Below are 17,652 nucleotides of genomic sequence, written 5' to 3' on the forward strand. Positions count from 1 at the left end.
AGATAGATCTAGCCCGTTTGCAATTCACAGCAGACCTATGTGCTATAATAAGCATCTTGGGTGTAAAATACCCTTTACCTACACACCAGTGCTTGTCCTTCTCGGACCTACAGGAGAAAGCACACTGAAGGAGTCCTGACGTTGATGACCATGTGACTGGCTTTTGGCTGGAACACACATGAGGATGAACTTGCCTCTTTCTGATGTGACAATGAGGAATCCTTGCCAATGTTGGTAAATGCCATTTGCTTTCAAGGTTTCAGAAATTGTCATTGTCATTTGTTTTCTAGTGAATCCTGTCAATATCCTGGGCATTAATTTCCTGGGAAGACGGCTGAGCCTTTCTATCACCATGGGCTGCACAGCTTTGTTCTTCCTTCTCCTCAACATTTGCACATCGAGGTATTTTCTCTCTGGTTGCTGCAAAACAATCTAGTTTTGTGCAGTGGATTTGAGTTGTGGTTTCCTGACCTGTTAGTGTTCAGTGGGCATTGAGGCAAGTCCTTTTCACCAGGAGAGTAGTGATTGGGCTGCTGGTTTAACTGGAATGGTCATTCCTGGTACCCATCACTCCTTCTTCCCTCTTCCACCGACTGGGCCCTGCCTCCCCATCCCAGGGTACAGGTGTGAGTGTGTTTGCACCCATGTGCTTATCCCACCCACCAGGATATTTAGGATGTTTATGCAAAGCTTCGTGGAACGTCAGGACACCAGTTATCTACCAAACTAGCTGGACCACCATTAGAATAGTTCAGAGAAATAGGTTACACACCTGTGGTGTCAAAATTCATTTCACTCTTACTCTGCAATCCTAGAATGTCCTCCATGATCATGTGGATCATCCTGCAAACCATACCCCTTTGGAGAGTGGTAGTAGAAGTTGTGCTAATCTAGGGGAGGCAAGCTGGAACGGCACACTTTGGGGGAGTGGGAAGGACAGGCAGGGAGCTGGGTTGAAGGTTGGGGTCCAGCATTTACTTTAGGGAGGAAATCCAGAGAGACGAGAAGCAGCATCTCCTCAGGCTCTGGTTATCTGTGGGCGTCTGTAACACAGAGCTAGGTAGTGGGAGTACGTGTCAAGGCTGTAGAAAGACCTCCATGCTGCCTTTCCTAACTCCTCTGGCATCTTGTTCCCTAGCGCTGGCCTGATTGGCTTCCTCTTCATGCTGAGGGCTTTGGTGGCGGCCAACTTCAATACCATCTACATTTATACTGCTGAGGTCAGTTGTGGGTTGGTTTCTCCAAAGCACACAAGGTGAGCTACTTAGGCTGGCTGTCTATTCACAACGCATCCCTCGCTTCTGCTGACGTTGGATGATTTTCTAAAAATAACCCCAAGAAAATGATACCAGGAGATTTATTCGATAGTTTCCTCTGCTCCGTAGAGTCTAGTGAAAGCCACTGCCTGAGAGGAAATTAAAGCTCTGCCTTTCTCATGATGCAACATGTAGGTGAAAAAACAACTTGTTGTCCTGGCATCATGCTATGTTCCCTCCATCTGTTATTTACCATGTGTAGCTTAAATTTGGATATAATAGCCTAAATTTGAACGATAGTCTTTATGAATTGATTGAGTTAATACATCTGCTGTCTGCAAGTTCCTTCTACCTGAAGGAACTGGAGCATTACCTCCTAAACGTTCATCTTAGAGAGCTAGTGTTCCTAGAAATAAACAATATCTGAACAGAAAATGTAACAGTATTTTAATTGTTTTTGTCCTTCATTGAGCTAGAGAAAATGGCACCTCAGAGACTGCTAAAGCTGCACTCCTCTTTTTTTTTCCCCTAAGCTTTTATTTAAAGTCCACTTAGTTAACATACCATCTAATATTAGTTTTATGTACAATATAGTGATTCAACACTTCCTCATAACACTTGGCATTGGGATCCCTGGGTGGCTCAGCGGTTGAGCGTCTGCCTTTGGCCCAGGGCGTGATCCCGGATTCCTGGGTTTGAGTCCCACGTCAGGCTCCCTGCATGGAGCCTGCTTCTCCCTCTGCCTGTGTCTCTGCATCTCTCTCTCTCTCTCTCTCTCTCTCTCTGTGTGTCTCTCATGAATAAATGAATAAAATCTTTAAAAAAACAAAAACACTTGGCGTTCATTGTAACAAGCCCCCCGCCTTCTAGTAACCATCATTATGTTCTCTGTGGTTAAGAATCTGTTTCTTCATTAGCCTTTCTTTCCCCCACCCCCATGTTCATTTGTTTTGTTTCCTAAATTCCACAGAGGAGTGAAATCATATGCTATTTGTCTTTCTCTGACTGATTTCACTTAGCATAATATTCTCTATCTCCATCCACGTTGTTGCAAACATCAACATTGCATTCTTCTTGACAGCTGAGTAATATTCCATTATGTGTATATACCACATCAATTTATCAGTCAATGGACATTTGGGCTCTTTTCATAATTTGACTATTGTAGACATTGCTATTATAAACATTGGTGTGCACATATCCCTTCAAATCAGTATTTTTGTGTCCTTTGGGTAAATACCTAGTAGTGCAATTGCTGGATCATAAGGTAGGTTCTATCTTTAACTTTTGTCGGAAACTCCATACTGTTTGTTTGAGAGTGGCTGCACCAGTTTGCATTCCCACTAACAGTGTAAGAGGGTTCCCCTTTCTCTGCATCCTCACCAACATCTGTGGTTTCCGGACTTGTTAATTTTAGCCATTCTGACTGGTATGAGCTGGTATGTCATTGTGGTTTTGATTTGCATTTCCCTGATGAGCATTGTTGAGCATTTTTTCATGTGTCTGTTAATCATCTATATGTCTTCTTTGGAAAAATGTCTATTTTTCTGTGCATATTTATTTATTTATTTATTTGTTTATTTTTCTGTGCACTTTTAAACTGGATTGTTTGGTTTGGATGTTGAGTTTGATAAGTTCTTTATATATCTTAGATACTAACTCTTTATCAGGTATGTCATTTGCAAATATCTTCTCCTATTCCACAGGTTGCTTTTTAGTTTGGTTGTTTCCTTCACTGGGCAGAAGCTTGTTATTTTGATGAAGTCCCAGTAGTTTATCTTTGCTTTTATGTCCCTTGCTTCCGGGGACATACCTAGTAAGAAGTTGCTATGGGTGATGTCAAAGAAGTGACTGCCAGTGTTCTCCAGGATTTTAGTGGTTTACTATCTCACATTTAAAATCAAAATCTATTTTGATTTTATTTTTGTGTGTGGTGTAAGAGTGATCCAGTTTCATTCTTTTGCATGTTGCTGTCCAGTTTTCCCAACACTATTTGTTGAAGAGATGATCTTCTTTTCCATTGGCTATTCTTTCCTGCTTTGTCAAAGATTAATAACTGATCATATACTTGTGGGTTTATTTCTGGGCATTCTATTCTGTTCCAGTGATCTTTTTTTTTTTTTTTTTAATGCCAGCACCATGCTGTCTTGATCACTACAGCTTTGTAATATAGCTTGAAGTCCAGAATTGTGATGCCTCCAGCTTTACTTTTTCAAGATTGCTTTAGCTAATCCGTGTCTTTTGTGGTTCCATATAAATTTTAGGATTGTTTGTTCTAGCTCTGTGAAAAACACCAGTGGTATTTTGATAGGGATTTTATTAAATGTGTAGAAATAAAAGCAATTTTATTAAATTGCTTTGCCTTTTATTGTTAAAATACAGGTATTTTAACAATACTTGTTCTTCCAATCCATGAGCATGGAATATTTTTCTGTTTCTTTGTGTCATCTTCAATTTCTTTGTGTTTTGTAGTTTTCAGAGAACAGGTCTTTTACCTTTTTGGTTAGGTGTATTCCTAGGTATCCAATGATTTTTGGTACAATTGCAAATGGGTTGATTCCTTAATATTTCTGCTGCTTCATTATTGGTGTATAGAAAAACAACAGATTTCTGTGTACTGATTTTGTGTCCTGCCACTTTACTAAATTTGTGTATCAGTTCTAGCAATGTTTTGGGGAAGTCTTTTGGGTTTTCTATAAAGAGTATCCTATCATCTGCAAATAGTATAAGTTTGACTTCTTCCTTGCTGATTTGAATGCCTTTTCTTTCTTTTTGATGTCTGATTGCTGAGGCTAGGATTTCCAGTACTATGTTGAGTAACAGCAGTGAGAGTAGACGTTCCTGTCTTGTTCCTGACTCTAGAGGAAAAACTATCAATTTTCCCCATTGAGAATGATATTAGCGCTAGTTTCTTATTTATTTATTTGTTTATTTTATTTTATTTATTTTATTTATTTATTTAGTAAGTAAGTAAGTATATGGCCTTTTTTATGTTGAGGTATGTTCCCTCTAACCCTACTTGGTTGAGAGTTTTTACCATGAGTGGATGTTGTCAAATGCTTTTTCTGCATCTTTTGAAAGGATCATATGGTTCTTATCCTTTTATTGATGTTGTGTATGTATCCTGTTCATTGATTGGCAAATAGTGCACCCTTGAAGCCCAGGAATAAATCCCACTTGATCATGGTGGATGATTCTTTTTTTTTTCTAATATTTTATTTATTCATTCATGATAGGCAGACAGAAAGAGAGAGGTAAAGACACAGGCAGAGGGAGGAACAGGCTCCATGCAGGGAGCCTGACGTGGGACTCAATCCCGGGTCTCTAGGATCATACCCTGGGCCGAAGGCGGCACTAAACCGCTGAGCCACCCAGGCTGCCCAGGATGATTCTTTTAATATACTATTGGATTTCATTTGCTAGTATTTTATTGAGAATTTTTACATCTATGTTCATGGATATTGGCCTATATTTGTGTTTTTGGTGAAGTCTTTATCTGATTTTGCTATCAGGATAATGTTGGTCTCATGGAATGCATGTGGAAGTTTTCCTTCTGTTTCTTTTTTTTTTTTAATTTTTTTATTTATTTATGATAGTCACACAGAGAGAGAGAGAGAGAGAGAGAGAGAGAGAGAGAGGCAGAGACACAGGCAGAGGGAGAAGCAGGCTCCATGCACCGGGAGCCCGACGTGGGACTCGATCCCAGCTCTCCAGGATCGCGCCCTGGGCCAAAGGCAGGCGCCAAACTGCTGCGCCACCCAGGGATCCCTATTTTTTTTTTTTAATAGTTTGAGAAGAATGGGTATTAACTCTTCTTTAAATGTTGGTAGAATTCACCTGTAAAACCATCTGGCCCTGGATTTTGGTTTGTTGGGAGATTTTTTATTACTGATTCAATTTCTTTGCTGATTATGGGTCTGTTCAAGTTTTCTATTTTTTCCTGTTTTCATTTTGGTAGTTTTTGTTTTGAGGAATTTATCCATTTCTTTCAGGTTGTCCAATTTGTTGGTGTATAGTTTTTCACACTATTCTCTTGGACTTGTTTGTACTTCTGTGTATTCATTGTTATTTCTCATCTCTCATTTGTGATTTTATTTATTTGGGTCCTTTCTCTTTTCTTTCTGATAAGTCTGGCTAGAGGTATATTAATTTTATTTTTGATTGAAACCAGCTGTTGGTTTCATCAATCTGTTCTATTTTTTTAGTTTATCATTTCTCTCTGCTCTAATCCTTATTATTTCCCTCCTTCTGCTTGCTTTTAGGCTTCATTTTTCTTTTTCTAGCTCCTTTAGGTATGAAGTTGTTTGAGATTTTTCTTGCTTCTTGAGGTAGACCCGTATTGCTATAAATTTCCCTCTAATGACTGCTCTTGCCACATCCCAAAGGTTTTGGACCATTGTGTTTTCATTTTCCTTTGTCTCCATGTTTTTAAATTTTTTCAATTTCCTGGTGGACCCATTCATATTTTACTAGCATGTTGTTTAACCTCCATATACTTGTGGTCTTTTTTTTTTTTTAAAGATTTTATTTATTTATTCATGAGAGACACACACAGAGAGAGAGGCAGAAACATAGGCAGAGAGAGAAGCAGGCTCCATGCAGGGAGCCCAATGTGGGACTCGATCCCAGGACTTTAGGATCATTCTCTGGGCCGAAGGGAGGCACTAAACCACTGAGCCACTCAGGCGTCCCTACTTGTGGTCTTTATAGATGTTTTCTGTGGTTGACTTTAAGTTGCTTAGCACTGTGACCAGAAAATATGCATGGTATGATGTCAATCTTGTTGCGACCTGATTTGTGACCTAGTAGGTGATCTATTCTTGGGGAATGTCCCATGTGCACTTGAAAAGAATGTGTATTCTGCTGCTTAAGAATGGAATGTTCTCAATATATCTAAGTCCATCTGGTCCAGTGTGTCATTCAAAGCCATTGTCTCCTTACTGATTGTCTGATTAGATTATCTGTCCATTGATATAAGTGGGGTGTTAAACTCTCCTGCTATGACTGTATTATCATCAATGAGTTCCTTAGTTTGTTATTGTTTTATATATTTGGGTGCTCTGACTTTGGGGGCATCAATATTTATAAATGTTAGATCTTTTCGTTGGATAGACCCTTTATTATGATAGAATGTCCTTCATCTCTTGTTACAGTTTTTGGTTTAAAATCCTAGTTTAGGGATCCCTGGGTGGCGCAGTGGTTTGGCGCCTGCCTTTGGCCCAGGGCACGATCCTGGAGACCCGGGATTGAATCCCACGTCGGGCTCCCGGTGCATGGAGCCTGCTTCTCCCTCTGTCTGTGTCTCTGCCTCTCTCTCTGTGTGACTATCATAAATAAATAAAAATTAAAATAAATAAATAAATAAAATCCTAGTTTGGCTCTTCCCCCAAGCGGCCTGAGGTGACCTCCGAAAATGGTTCGCTACTCACTGGACCCAGAAAACCCTACAAAATTATACAAATCGAGAGGTTCAAATCTTCGTGTTCACTTTAAGAACACACGTGAAACTGCCCAGGCCATCAAGGGTATGCATATCCGAAAAGCCACCAAGTATCTGAAAGATGTCACTTTGCAGAAGCAGTGTGTGCATCACTACAATGGTGGAGTTGGTAGGTGCACAGGCCAAACAGTGGGGCTGGACACAGGGTCGGTGTCCCAAGAAGAGTGCTGAATTTTTACTGCACATGCTTAAAAATGCAGAGAGTAATGCTGAACTTAAGGGTTTAGATGTAGATTCTCTGGTCATTGAGCACATCCAGGTGAGCAAAGCCCCCAAGATGCGACATAGAACTTACAGGGCTCATGGCCGGATTAACCCATACATGAGCCACATCGAGATGATTCTTACTGAAGAAGAGCAGATTGTTCCTAAACCAGAAGAGGAGGTTGCACAGAAGAAAAAGATATCCCAGAAGAAACTGAAGAAACAAAAACTTATGGCCCAGGAGTAAATTCTGCATAGAATAAATGCAAATAAAAAAAATAAAATAAAATCCTAGTTTGTCCAATATAAGTATTGCTGCTCTAGCCTTCTTTTGACATCCATGTCCATAATAAATGTTTCTCCTTCCCCTCAGTGTCAATCTGCAAGTGTCTTTAGGTTTAAAATGAGTCTCTTGTGAGCAGCATATAGGTGAGTCTTATTTTTTATCCATTCTGACACCTTGTCTTTTAGAACATTTAGTCCATTTATATTTTGAGTAATTTTTGATATGTATTTAGTGCCATTTTGTTACTTGTTTTGTAGTTGTTTCTGGAGTTTTTCTCTGTTCTTTTCTTCATTACTTTTGGTCTCTCCACTCAGAGTCCCCTTTTAATAATTCTTGCAAGGCTGGCTTAGTGGTCACAAACTCCTTTAGTTTTTGTTTGCCTGGGAAATGCTTTATCTTTTCTTCTATTTTGAATGACAGCCTTGCTGGATAGAGTATTCTTGGCTGCAGATTTTTCCCATTCAGCACTTTGAATATATCATGGCAGTCTCTTCCGGCTTGCCAAGTTTCTGTGGAGAGATGGGCAGCTAGCTTTATGGGCCTTCTCTTGTAAGTTAGGGACTTCTTTTGTGTTGCTGTTTTTAGGATTTTTTCTTTACCACTGTAGTTTTGCAAATTTAACTACAATACGTCTTGGTGCTGGCCTTGGTGTTGATTTTGATGGGAGTTCTCTATGCCTCCTGCATCTGGATGCCGGTTTCCTTCACCAAATTAGGGAAGTTTTCAGCTATTTCCTCAAATTTTCACTGCCTTTTCTCTTCTTCTTCTGGCACTCCTGTGATAGGAATGTTACTATGTTTGAGGGAGTCACTAAGTGTGTCTGTTCTCGTGTTCCATAATTCTTTCTCTTTTGGCTTCATAATTTTCTACTTTATCGTCTATATCACTTACTCATTCCTCTGCTTCTCTAGCCTTGTTCAGTGCATTCGGTCTGTTTCTAGTATCAGTTGCTGCATTTCTCATTTCTGACTTTTTAAAACTCTTCTGTCTCTGTGGTAAGGGCATCCCTGAAGTCCTCTATTCTTTTCTCAAGCCCAAGGAGTATCCTTATGATCATTGCCTTAAGTTCTCCATCAGGCATGTTACTTACATTTGTTTCACTGAGATCTGCGGCCATGACCTTATCTTACTGTTTCATTTGGGATGAATTCCTCCGTTTTGGCATTTTGTCTAAGTCTCTGTCTTCTGTGTTAGAAAAGCCTGTTAGAGTTTCCTGCTCCTGAGAGTAATGGCTTTATAAAAAAGTGGTCATACAGTGTCCAGGGCTCGGCACTTCAGGGAGTGTCTCTGGTGTGTGCTGCGTGTGCTCCGCTGCTGTGTTATGGCTGCTCTATCCCTCAGGCCAGTTGTCTGCAGAGGCTCCTTGCCTGGAGTCCTTGGCCAGAATGTGGTGGGTTTTAACCACCAGAATGAGGTGCGCTCTGAGCTGCCTATGAAATGAGACCTGATGCTACTTCCACTAGAACTGAAGCCTTGGAGAACTGATCAGGAAGTGTTGTGGGCAGGAATTTCTACTGGTCTTCTGAGGAAGGGTCCCACTGCAATGGGATTGAGGCATACTTGCCCCAGGAAGGCAGTCCCAGCAGAATGCAGAGGGCAAGCTACATTTGTTTTTATCTCAGGAAACACAGAAGTCTGTTCAGATTACGGATATAGCACATCCAAACCATTAAAGCCCCAGAGAAAAATGTTGTTGTTTTTTTTCTCCCCAGATAGATAAAAGTAGGGAATTGACATATTTGATCTGTGTAATATAGTGTGCTTCTAAAGTTACATTTGAAATATTTAACTTAACATGTTTTGGAATAAATTCATTTAAGAGATAATTTCTAAGTAAATTTTGTGATACTTATTACCTAAAAAAATGATCAAAGGCATGTACCCGAAGATGATGGTCTTCTATTATACCACTCAGAATTGTCAAAACATGAACAAAAGACTGATTTTCTTTACTCTGATATCATCACTATGTATCTGAATCTTACTGTTTTCTGTTATAGCCAGCAGCTTCATTTTCCAGAAAAAAAAAGCTCCTGAAAAAAGGCACTCTACTCCTAGACCTTTTCTTACAAATACAGTAATGTCCACTGAGTCCAGAATGCTTTTTGACTCTGCCTTTGGCAGATGGTGCTTAACAAAATGTGACTGAGTGGAGAGACTCTGTGCTAGTGAGTGGATTGATATTCTATAGCTTTAAGATAATTTTTAACTGCTGTAAAAATCACTCTTTCATAAAGTGTTCTCACTATAAATTGTTAAGTACTATTTGCTTACGTATTAAACTTCTGCTAGTTCCTGGAAGAATTTAGGATTGATTAAGCACAGATTAATGAAGTCTTAGTGTAAGAAAGTTACATCAAGAAAGTAGATTATGAGGGTGCCTGGGTGGCTCAGTCACATCTGCCTTTGGCTCAGGTCATGATCCTGGGGTCCTGGGATGGAGCCCCACATTGGGCTCCCTGCTCAGCGAGGAGTCTGCTTCTCCCTCTCCCTCTGCTACTCAACCCTGCTAGTGTTCTCTCTTTCTTGCAAATAAAATATTTTTTTAAAGTAGGTTATGCTATAAGATTCTATTTTTAAAAATTATGCTCCACACTCAGTGTGGTGCTTGAATTCAGGACTCTGAGATTAGGAGTCACATGCTGTACTGACCAAGCCAGCCAGGTGCTTCTATATCATAAGACTCTGCAACAGGAGTGTCGTGAATGATGTAGTATATACCCAACATGCTGGTCAGTTCTTTTCATGGTGTTAGTTTCCACTGAAATATTATTTGGGGAGGATTTTCTTTTCTTTTTAAAAAAAGTTTAAAAAATGTATTTATTTGAGAGAGAGCATGCAAGAGCAAGCATGAGTGGGAGGGGCAGAGGGAGAGGGAGAGTGAGTCTTAAGCAGACTCTGCACTGAGCAACAGAACTGATGTGGGGCTGATGTCCTGACCCTGAGATCATGATGTGAGCTCAAACCACTTGATACATTTATAGTTCTAATGTGGAAATCTTCTCTTCAATTTAGAGCTTCCCTTTTTGGAATTATACTTAGGATATTCAATTAAACATATTTTGGAATTTGGTCATTTAAAGCATAATTCCTAAATGTTTTTTTCTTTTTCTGATACTTGAGAATTCAAAATTGTGTGTCTGAGAACACAAATGCCCTGTATTTCAGGTCCTGTATACCTGTGTAGGATACCTGGTATTCGATCTGCACCAAAACCTGGCTGGAGGAGAAAGGGCAGGGGACTCAGGAAAGTAGAAACCTGAGCTAACTGATGCTTCCTATGCTCCTCCCTCCAGGTCTACCCCACGATGATGCGTGCTTTGGGGATGGGGACCAGTGGCTCCCTGTGTCGGATTGGCGCGATGGTGGCACCATTCATATCCCAGGTACAGCCCAGGAGCCTCTGTAGAGGAGATGAGTCTAAAGGAGATGGGAAAAGTGGGACACTGGGTTCCTTCAAGTTAAAGGTTTAACTGGGGATGTCTGTGTACTTAATGAGTTTTCTTGAGGGGCTCTTTCCCCATCATGTAGTGAATTTGAGCAGGGAAAGAGGCTAAGTAAATGTTTCCAGGCTTGTAGTTGGTCAATAGCATGCATTTCATTGCACGCAGGGTTTGGATTTGGTGGGCATTGTTGCAGTAGGATGGAAAAGAAATGGAGGACATGAGGAGCTTGAGCAGTTGAATGACACTGGGTTTGAACCCTGACCCTGTACAGGGGTACAATTGAAACATAGTACATGGAAGTGCAGGGAGGGTAAGTCTAGTGCTAGGGCAAACCAGGTATAGGCTGGGATGAAATCCAGGGCCTGGACTCATGGATGGACCCTTGTTTCAGGAGGGAAACAGAGGCATATGTGGGGACCCACATGGTCCTTTTTCCTCAGAGGGGCTAAACACTGGTCAGCATTGGTCCTTCTCTTGTGGCCACAGAATGGAAATCTACCTGAGCTGGCTGCAGCAAAAAGACAGGAGTGAGGCTAGGCCCTGGGAGGATCTGATCTGAGCAGTGGAGGCGATAGGGACCCAGGCCTTTTCTTATGTCTGTCTGGGTCCAGGGCCACTCCTTGGCCTTTCTGAGCATTCAGGCTCTACTGTCCTCTCCCTGAACACCAGTGTGCTATGCTTGCCTGTGTACATGGCCATCCTACCAATCTGAACTGTAGATCCTTGAAGCAGCCATCAGAAGACGTGGCTGTACTCTCTTTACATTCCTGAAAAGGGACTCTCACTAGCCAGGCAGGTCAGATGTTCACACTTGAGCTCAGTCAGTTGTGGCCAGGAGTCAAGGTCCACAAAGGCAGCTGGGGAAATGCAGTTTTCAAAGAAATGGGGTTCTGGGCTGAGCAGATTGTCATGCATATTTCCTATCATTTAGCACATTTTGCTACCACTAGGCTGTTATTCGTTTGTTTTGAACTCTTTTGGGAGTGTTTTCCCCACTGGTTTTAAGGAAAAATGAGGGCAGCTTTTGTCTAGTGATTTCAAAGTTCTTTTATACTGATAGCACCATTTTCAGAAAAGAACATAGTGGTAGAAGACAGAAGTAAAAGATTAATCCTGTTTCTGGATGATCAGGCCACAGTATAGTTTATCTTCTGGGCTTTAATTAGAAATTGCATTTCTGTTTTCAACCACTCGAAACATGTCTTTTGGGGGTATTTGTGGGTATTTACCCTGGAGGGGTATACAGCTTTTGGTGGCTTTGTGGACCAGGAAAGATCACCAACTGGCTCTTCTGGGGCCATAGGTTCTGATCTGCTTAGTATCCTGCAGCCAGGGAGTCACAACCATTTACAGATGAATCACTCCTCTCTCTCTGCCTCCCTCAGCCGTAAAATAAAAATCAATTATAGCACCCATCAGATAGATTTGTTCTGAGTATTAAAGGGGATTAGTACATGGAAAACACAGCCCAACATTTGACACATAGTAAACCCTCAATAAATGTTACCTAAGAGCAATGATCACTAATAGTGAAGGCCAAATGCTAAATATTCAAATAAATATTTCTCAATAACAATACTTTCAAGTCCAGTATTTCAATCACGATGTGATTAGGATGTTTTGCTTTCTTAAAAGATTTGGAATGGAAGGTCAGAATCTGAGATCTGTTTGCTCCTAGGATATTAGCTTGGGTTTGGGGTGGGGTGAGCTGCTTCAAACAGACAGTAAGGCCTTGGCGTCACTCGTGTGAGCTGATAATCCGTCCACCGTCTCTTGGACGTGGTTCTCAAACTTGAGCGCGTATCATCAGAATTACAAGGCATAACTCGATAACAAGAAGACTGCTGGATTCCACCCAGAGACTGCTGCTGCGTATGGGACCACCAGTGTAGTTCTAATAAGTACTCAGCCAATCTGATGCAATTGGCCTGTGGACTGCTTTCTGAGAGGCTAAGGCCATCCACAGGGAGAGTATCAACCAGGAGATAAGCTTTACTTTCATTTAATTCTTCCTCTTCCTCCTTCCCTGCTCTCTCCTTCCTGTCCATAGGTGGAGACAGGAAATACGGTGTTTGTATTTTTTGAAACTGCAGCAGATGCTTAACCTCTGTCCTCCTCCCCTTCCTATTTTTGCCCTTCATTTAGGAACCTCCTGTCATGACCCATTCAACCCATTGCCTTCAAAGTACTTGTCTGCAAATTGTAAATACAGTTCGGCAGTTAGAACACCAAAGAAAGGACTAACAAACTAGCTGCAATTTATATTTGATGGAATGGAATGGAGAATTATTTCATTCCAGTTCAGTGTTCAGTCAGCGTTTGTTGCACACTTACTCTGTGCCTGGCCTTGTTCCGGCTCCATTTATTTGTAGCTATAAGGAAACTAGATGGGGTTCCAGTGCTGTGTTGGAGCTGCCTGTACTGGCTTCTGAAAATGAATTGTAAAATTTTCGGGAAATTTTGCAAGCTGGTTGATGTCATGTCATACCTTGGAATTCCCGCGGTGGTAGTATTTGTACCGGAGACATGGGCACAGGGTAGCAGGAGGGCTCTTCCGGGGAGAGCCTGTTGTTCAAGTCTTTGGCAGCACGCCACCACAAGATGCTTGCTTTCCAAAGCCTGACTTTCAAGTTGGGGATTTACCAATAGGCAAATGGTGAGGATAATTTCAGATTATATAAGTGCTTTGGAGGTAATACAATAGTGAATCAAAGTGGTGACAGGTCTTTTTAGCCAAACCTCTCTGGGAAGGGGATATTGGAGTTGAGACCTGAAACATGAGGAGCTGACAACAAACAAGGAGAAGTAGCATTTCAAGTAAGATGCCTGCTGGTACAGGGGCCTGAGGTGCCACCGAGGGTGGGGTGTTCCAGGAAGAGACAGTAGCTGTGATGAGTGGAACGGACAGATGTGCAGGGAGAGCCAGTGCCTTACAGGCATTGTGAGGACTCGGGAGTTTTTCCTGAGGAGCAGTGGGAGATAATTTCAGACTTTTAAGCAGGTAAGTAACATAATCCATTTCACATTTTGAAAAGAACACTCTGGTTGCTATATAGTGAACCGTGGAGGTGGGTGGGACCAGGGTAAAAGAAGTTTATGGTAAGACTTTAATCTCACATTGCCATATCCTACTCCTGTGAGAAGAGATTTTTAGAATTCTGGAAAATCATTTTTAGAAAGATAAACTACACAAAATTTAAATTTCTGCATAGAAAAAAAAAAACAAAACAAAACAAAAAATCAACTGTAAGTAAGGATGAAAGCCAAACGCTTATCTTTCAGGGGTCGCAAATAAGCCCGAATTGCACTGTCCCAGTGACGCAGTGATTTTGTTGTCTTTTCAAATACCTGGCCTGCTACGTGCAAACCCAGTGAATCAATGCATGAGATTGTACGCAGCACTTGTCAAGTTAATGAGAATGAAAACATCCATTTCGTGTTTTCATAAATTATTTCTAATAAGCAATATTTTTTTAAAAGATTTTATTTATTTGAATGAGAGAGAGAGAGAGGGAGATAGAGGGGCCAAGGGAGAAGCAGGCTCCCCGCTGACCAGGGAGCCGATGGGGGGACTTGATCCCAGGACCCCAGGATCATGACCTGAGCCAACTAAGGCAGACGCTTAACTGACTGAGCCACCCAGGCGCCCCACTAATAAGCAGCATACTTATTGAGAAATCATACATGTATGTTGTCAAAGATAAAGCCAGTCAGGAGCTAAAAAGTGATGAGGACATATTTTGGTCAGTAATAACTTGCAATAGGGACAAAGAGCCCGGGGCGAACTGAATTCGACGTTGGTTTGCACAGGGGTGACTGGCATTTTACATGGAGAATTTGGGGGTGGGACGGTAGAGTAAGGGAACTGAAAAATTGCAGAATGTGGAAAGGAGGAGTTCGGCCCCTGGGAAACTCAAGACAAAGGTCCTATCTCCAGGTGTTGATGGGAACAAACTATAAATTTGGGGTGGGGGCAGACTTGAGTTGCACATGCTGGCACATGTAGGGGGGCTGAGGGTCATCCTGGGGATCTGGCCTTCAGCTGTTGGTAACTGGGCAAGTGTTTGTTCTGGTCTTTCATAGACCACAGTTGCAGCCTGGGTGAGAAGAGGTTAGAGCAGTCTGGCTGCGATTGGTCAAGGGGAGGGCCTTTGTCAGTGTTTTGTGGGTCATAAATTGGCTTGTGTTTATTGTATCTTCAGTGATTTGACTTCCATGTGATTTTTGTTTTCTTCTACACTAAAAACACAAAAACTACAAATTTGAATTAAAATTCCACTACCTAGGGCAGCCCGGTGGCGCAGTGGTTTAGCGCTTGCCTGCAGCCCAGGGTGTGATCCTGGGGACCTGGGATTGAGTCCCACATCGGGCTCCCTGCGTGGAGCCTGCTTCTCCCTCTGCCTGTGTCTCTGCCTCTCTCTCTCTCTCTCTCACTGTGTCTCTCATAAATAAATAAATAATAAATAAAAATCTTTAAAAAAATAAAATTCTACTACCTAATATTTCACCTGACATAACAAATATTTTATTTTTAATTTTTTAAAAGATTTATTTAAGAGAGCACAAGCTGGGAGAGGGGCAGAGAGAGAGAAGTGTACTCCCCACTGAGTGTGGAGCCTGATGCAGGGTTTGATCTCACGACCCTGAGATCATGATCTGAACCAAAATCAAGAGTTAGACGCTTAACCAATTGAGCCACCCGGGCACCCCAAAAATACAAATATTTTAATGAAGCTCTTTCACAATCTACAACTATACGTATGTATGTACATGTATATACAATTTACCCAAATATGACCACAATTCATATACTTTCTAAAATTGAGATATAGGGATCACTGGGTGGTGCAGTGGTTTAGCGCCTGCCTTTGGCCCAGGGCGTGATCCTGGAGATCCGGGATCGAATCCCATGTCAGGCTCCCGGGGCATGGAGCCTGCTTCTCCCTCTGCCTGTGTCTCTGCCTCTCTCTCTCTCACTGTGTGCCTATCATAAATAAATAAAAAATTTAAAAATAAATAAATACATAAATAAATAAATAAATAAATAAATAAATAAATAAATAAATAAATAAAATTGAGATATAGTTGACACATAGATGCTAGTTTCAGGTGTACAACATAATGACTGGATATATGTGTATATTATGAAATGATCACCAGTCAGTGTAGTTAATATCCATCACAAATTTTTCTTGTGATGAGAATTAAGATTTATTCTCTCAGCTACTTTCTAATATACAATACAGTGTTACTAATTATAGTCACCATGCTGTACATTATATCCCTAGGAATAATTTTATAAGTGGAAAAAAAATTTATAACTGGAAGTTTGTACCTTTTGACACCCTTCACCCATTTTGCCACCACACACCTCTTCACTAAACCCCCTGCTTCTGGCAACCACCAATCTGTTCTCCATATCTGTGAGGTTTTTTTTTTTTTTCCAGATTCTACACAGAAGTGACATCATACGGTGTTTGTTTTTTTCTGTCGGCTTATTTAACATAATGCCCTCAGGGTCATCCATGCTGCCACAAGTGCCAGGATTTCTTCTTTTGGTTTTTTTTTTTTTTTTTTTTTTTTTTTTTAGATTCTATTTATTTACTCATGAGAGACACACACACACACAGAGGCAGAGACATAGGTAGGAGAAGCAGGCTCCCTCCGGGGAGCCTGATGTGGGATTCAATCCCTTGATCCGGGATCATGTGCTGAGCCAAAGGCAGATGCTCAACTGCTGAGCCACCCAGGTGTCCCAAGGATTACTTCTTTTTTTATGGCTAAATAATAATCTACTATATGTACCATATTCTCTATCCATTGTCTATCAATTGACACATGTTACTTCCAGGTCCTGGCTATTGTAAACAATACTGCAGTGTATGTGGGATTGCACGTTTTTTCTTCACATTTGTGTTTTCAGTTCTTTCAGATAAATTCCCAGAAGTATAATTGCTGGATCACAGCATACTTCTATTTTTCATGTTTTGAGGAACTTCCATACTGTTTTTTTTTTTTTTTTATAGTGGCTGTCCCAATTTATATTCCCACCAAAGTAAGCAAGTGTTCTGTTTTTTCCACATCTTTACCAACCCCTCATACCTTGTCTTTTTGATAATAGCCATCCCGACAGGGGTGAGGTGATAGATGATAGCTCATTGAAATTTTGATTTGCATTTTCCTGACGATGAGTGATATTTAGCACCATGTTGTGTACCTATTGGCCAACTGTATGTTGTCTTTGGAAAATACCTGTTCAGATCATCTTCCCAGTTTTTAATGAGATTGTTGAGGGTTTTTGTTGTTGTTGTTGTTGTTGTTGTTAGTGAGTTGTGTGAATTCTCCATATATTTTGAATATTAACCCTTTATCAGATATATGATTTGAAAATATTTTCTCCCATTCTGTCGGTTATCTTTTCATTTTGTTGATGGTTTTCCTTTTCTATGTAGAATCTTTTTAGTTTGTATACCCACTTGTTTATCTTTGCTCTTGTTTCCTTTACTCCTGTATCAAATCCAAAGAAATCATTGCTCAGTCTGCTTCTGGTTTCTTCTAGGAATTTTATGATTAGAGGTCTTAATGTTGAAGTCTTTTATCAATTTTGAGTTGATTTTTGTGTATGATTTAAGGTAGCAGTGCAGTTTCATCCTTTTGCATGTAGCTATCCAATTTCCCCAACGCCATTTAATGAAGAGATTCTCCTTTCTCCATCGTATATCCTTGGCTCCTTTGCTGTAAATTAATTGACCACATATACATGGGTTTGTTTTGAGTTCTTGGTTCATTTCTATTGATCTATGTTTTTGTTTTCATGCCAGTACCATACTGCCTTGATTGCTATAGCTTTGTAATATAGTTTGAAATCAGCAATTCTGATAATGCTTCCAGCTTTGCTTTTCTCTCTCGCGATTGGTTTGGCTATTTGGGAGTCTTTTATGGTTCCATACAAGTTTTAGG

At 40.8% G+C, this 17,652-nt stretch overlaps 1 protein-coding gene across 1 annotated transcript in view; it reads left to right on the forward strand.

Moving 5' to 3' along the window:
- The window catches only part of SVOPL (SVOP like), an 81,946-nt gene that overhangs the window by 46,770 nt on the left and 17,524 nt on the right, over positions 1-17,652 (forward strand). Inside the window, exons 12-14 of the mRNA XM_049095250.1 lie at positions 291-402; positions 1,139-1,220; positions 10,543-10,632. Of these exons, the coding sequence (XP_048951207.1) occupies positions 291-402; positions 1,139-1,220; positions 10,543-10,632 (284 nt within the window). The remainder of the gene's footprint in view (positions 1-290; positions 403-1,138; positions 1,221-10,542; positions 10,633-17,652) is intronic.

This window comes from Canis lupus, chromosome 16 (assembly GCF_003254725.2).
Source record: "Canis lupus dingo isolate Sandy chromosome 16, ASM325472v2, whole genome shotgun sequence".
NCBI classification, from domain to species: domain Eukaryota; kingdom Metazoa; phylum Chordata; class Mammalia; order Carnivora; family Canidae; genus Canis; species Canis lupus.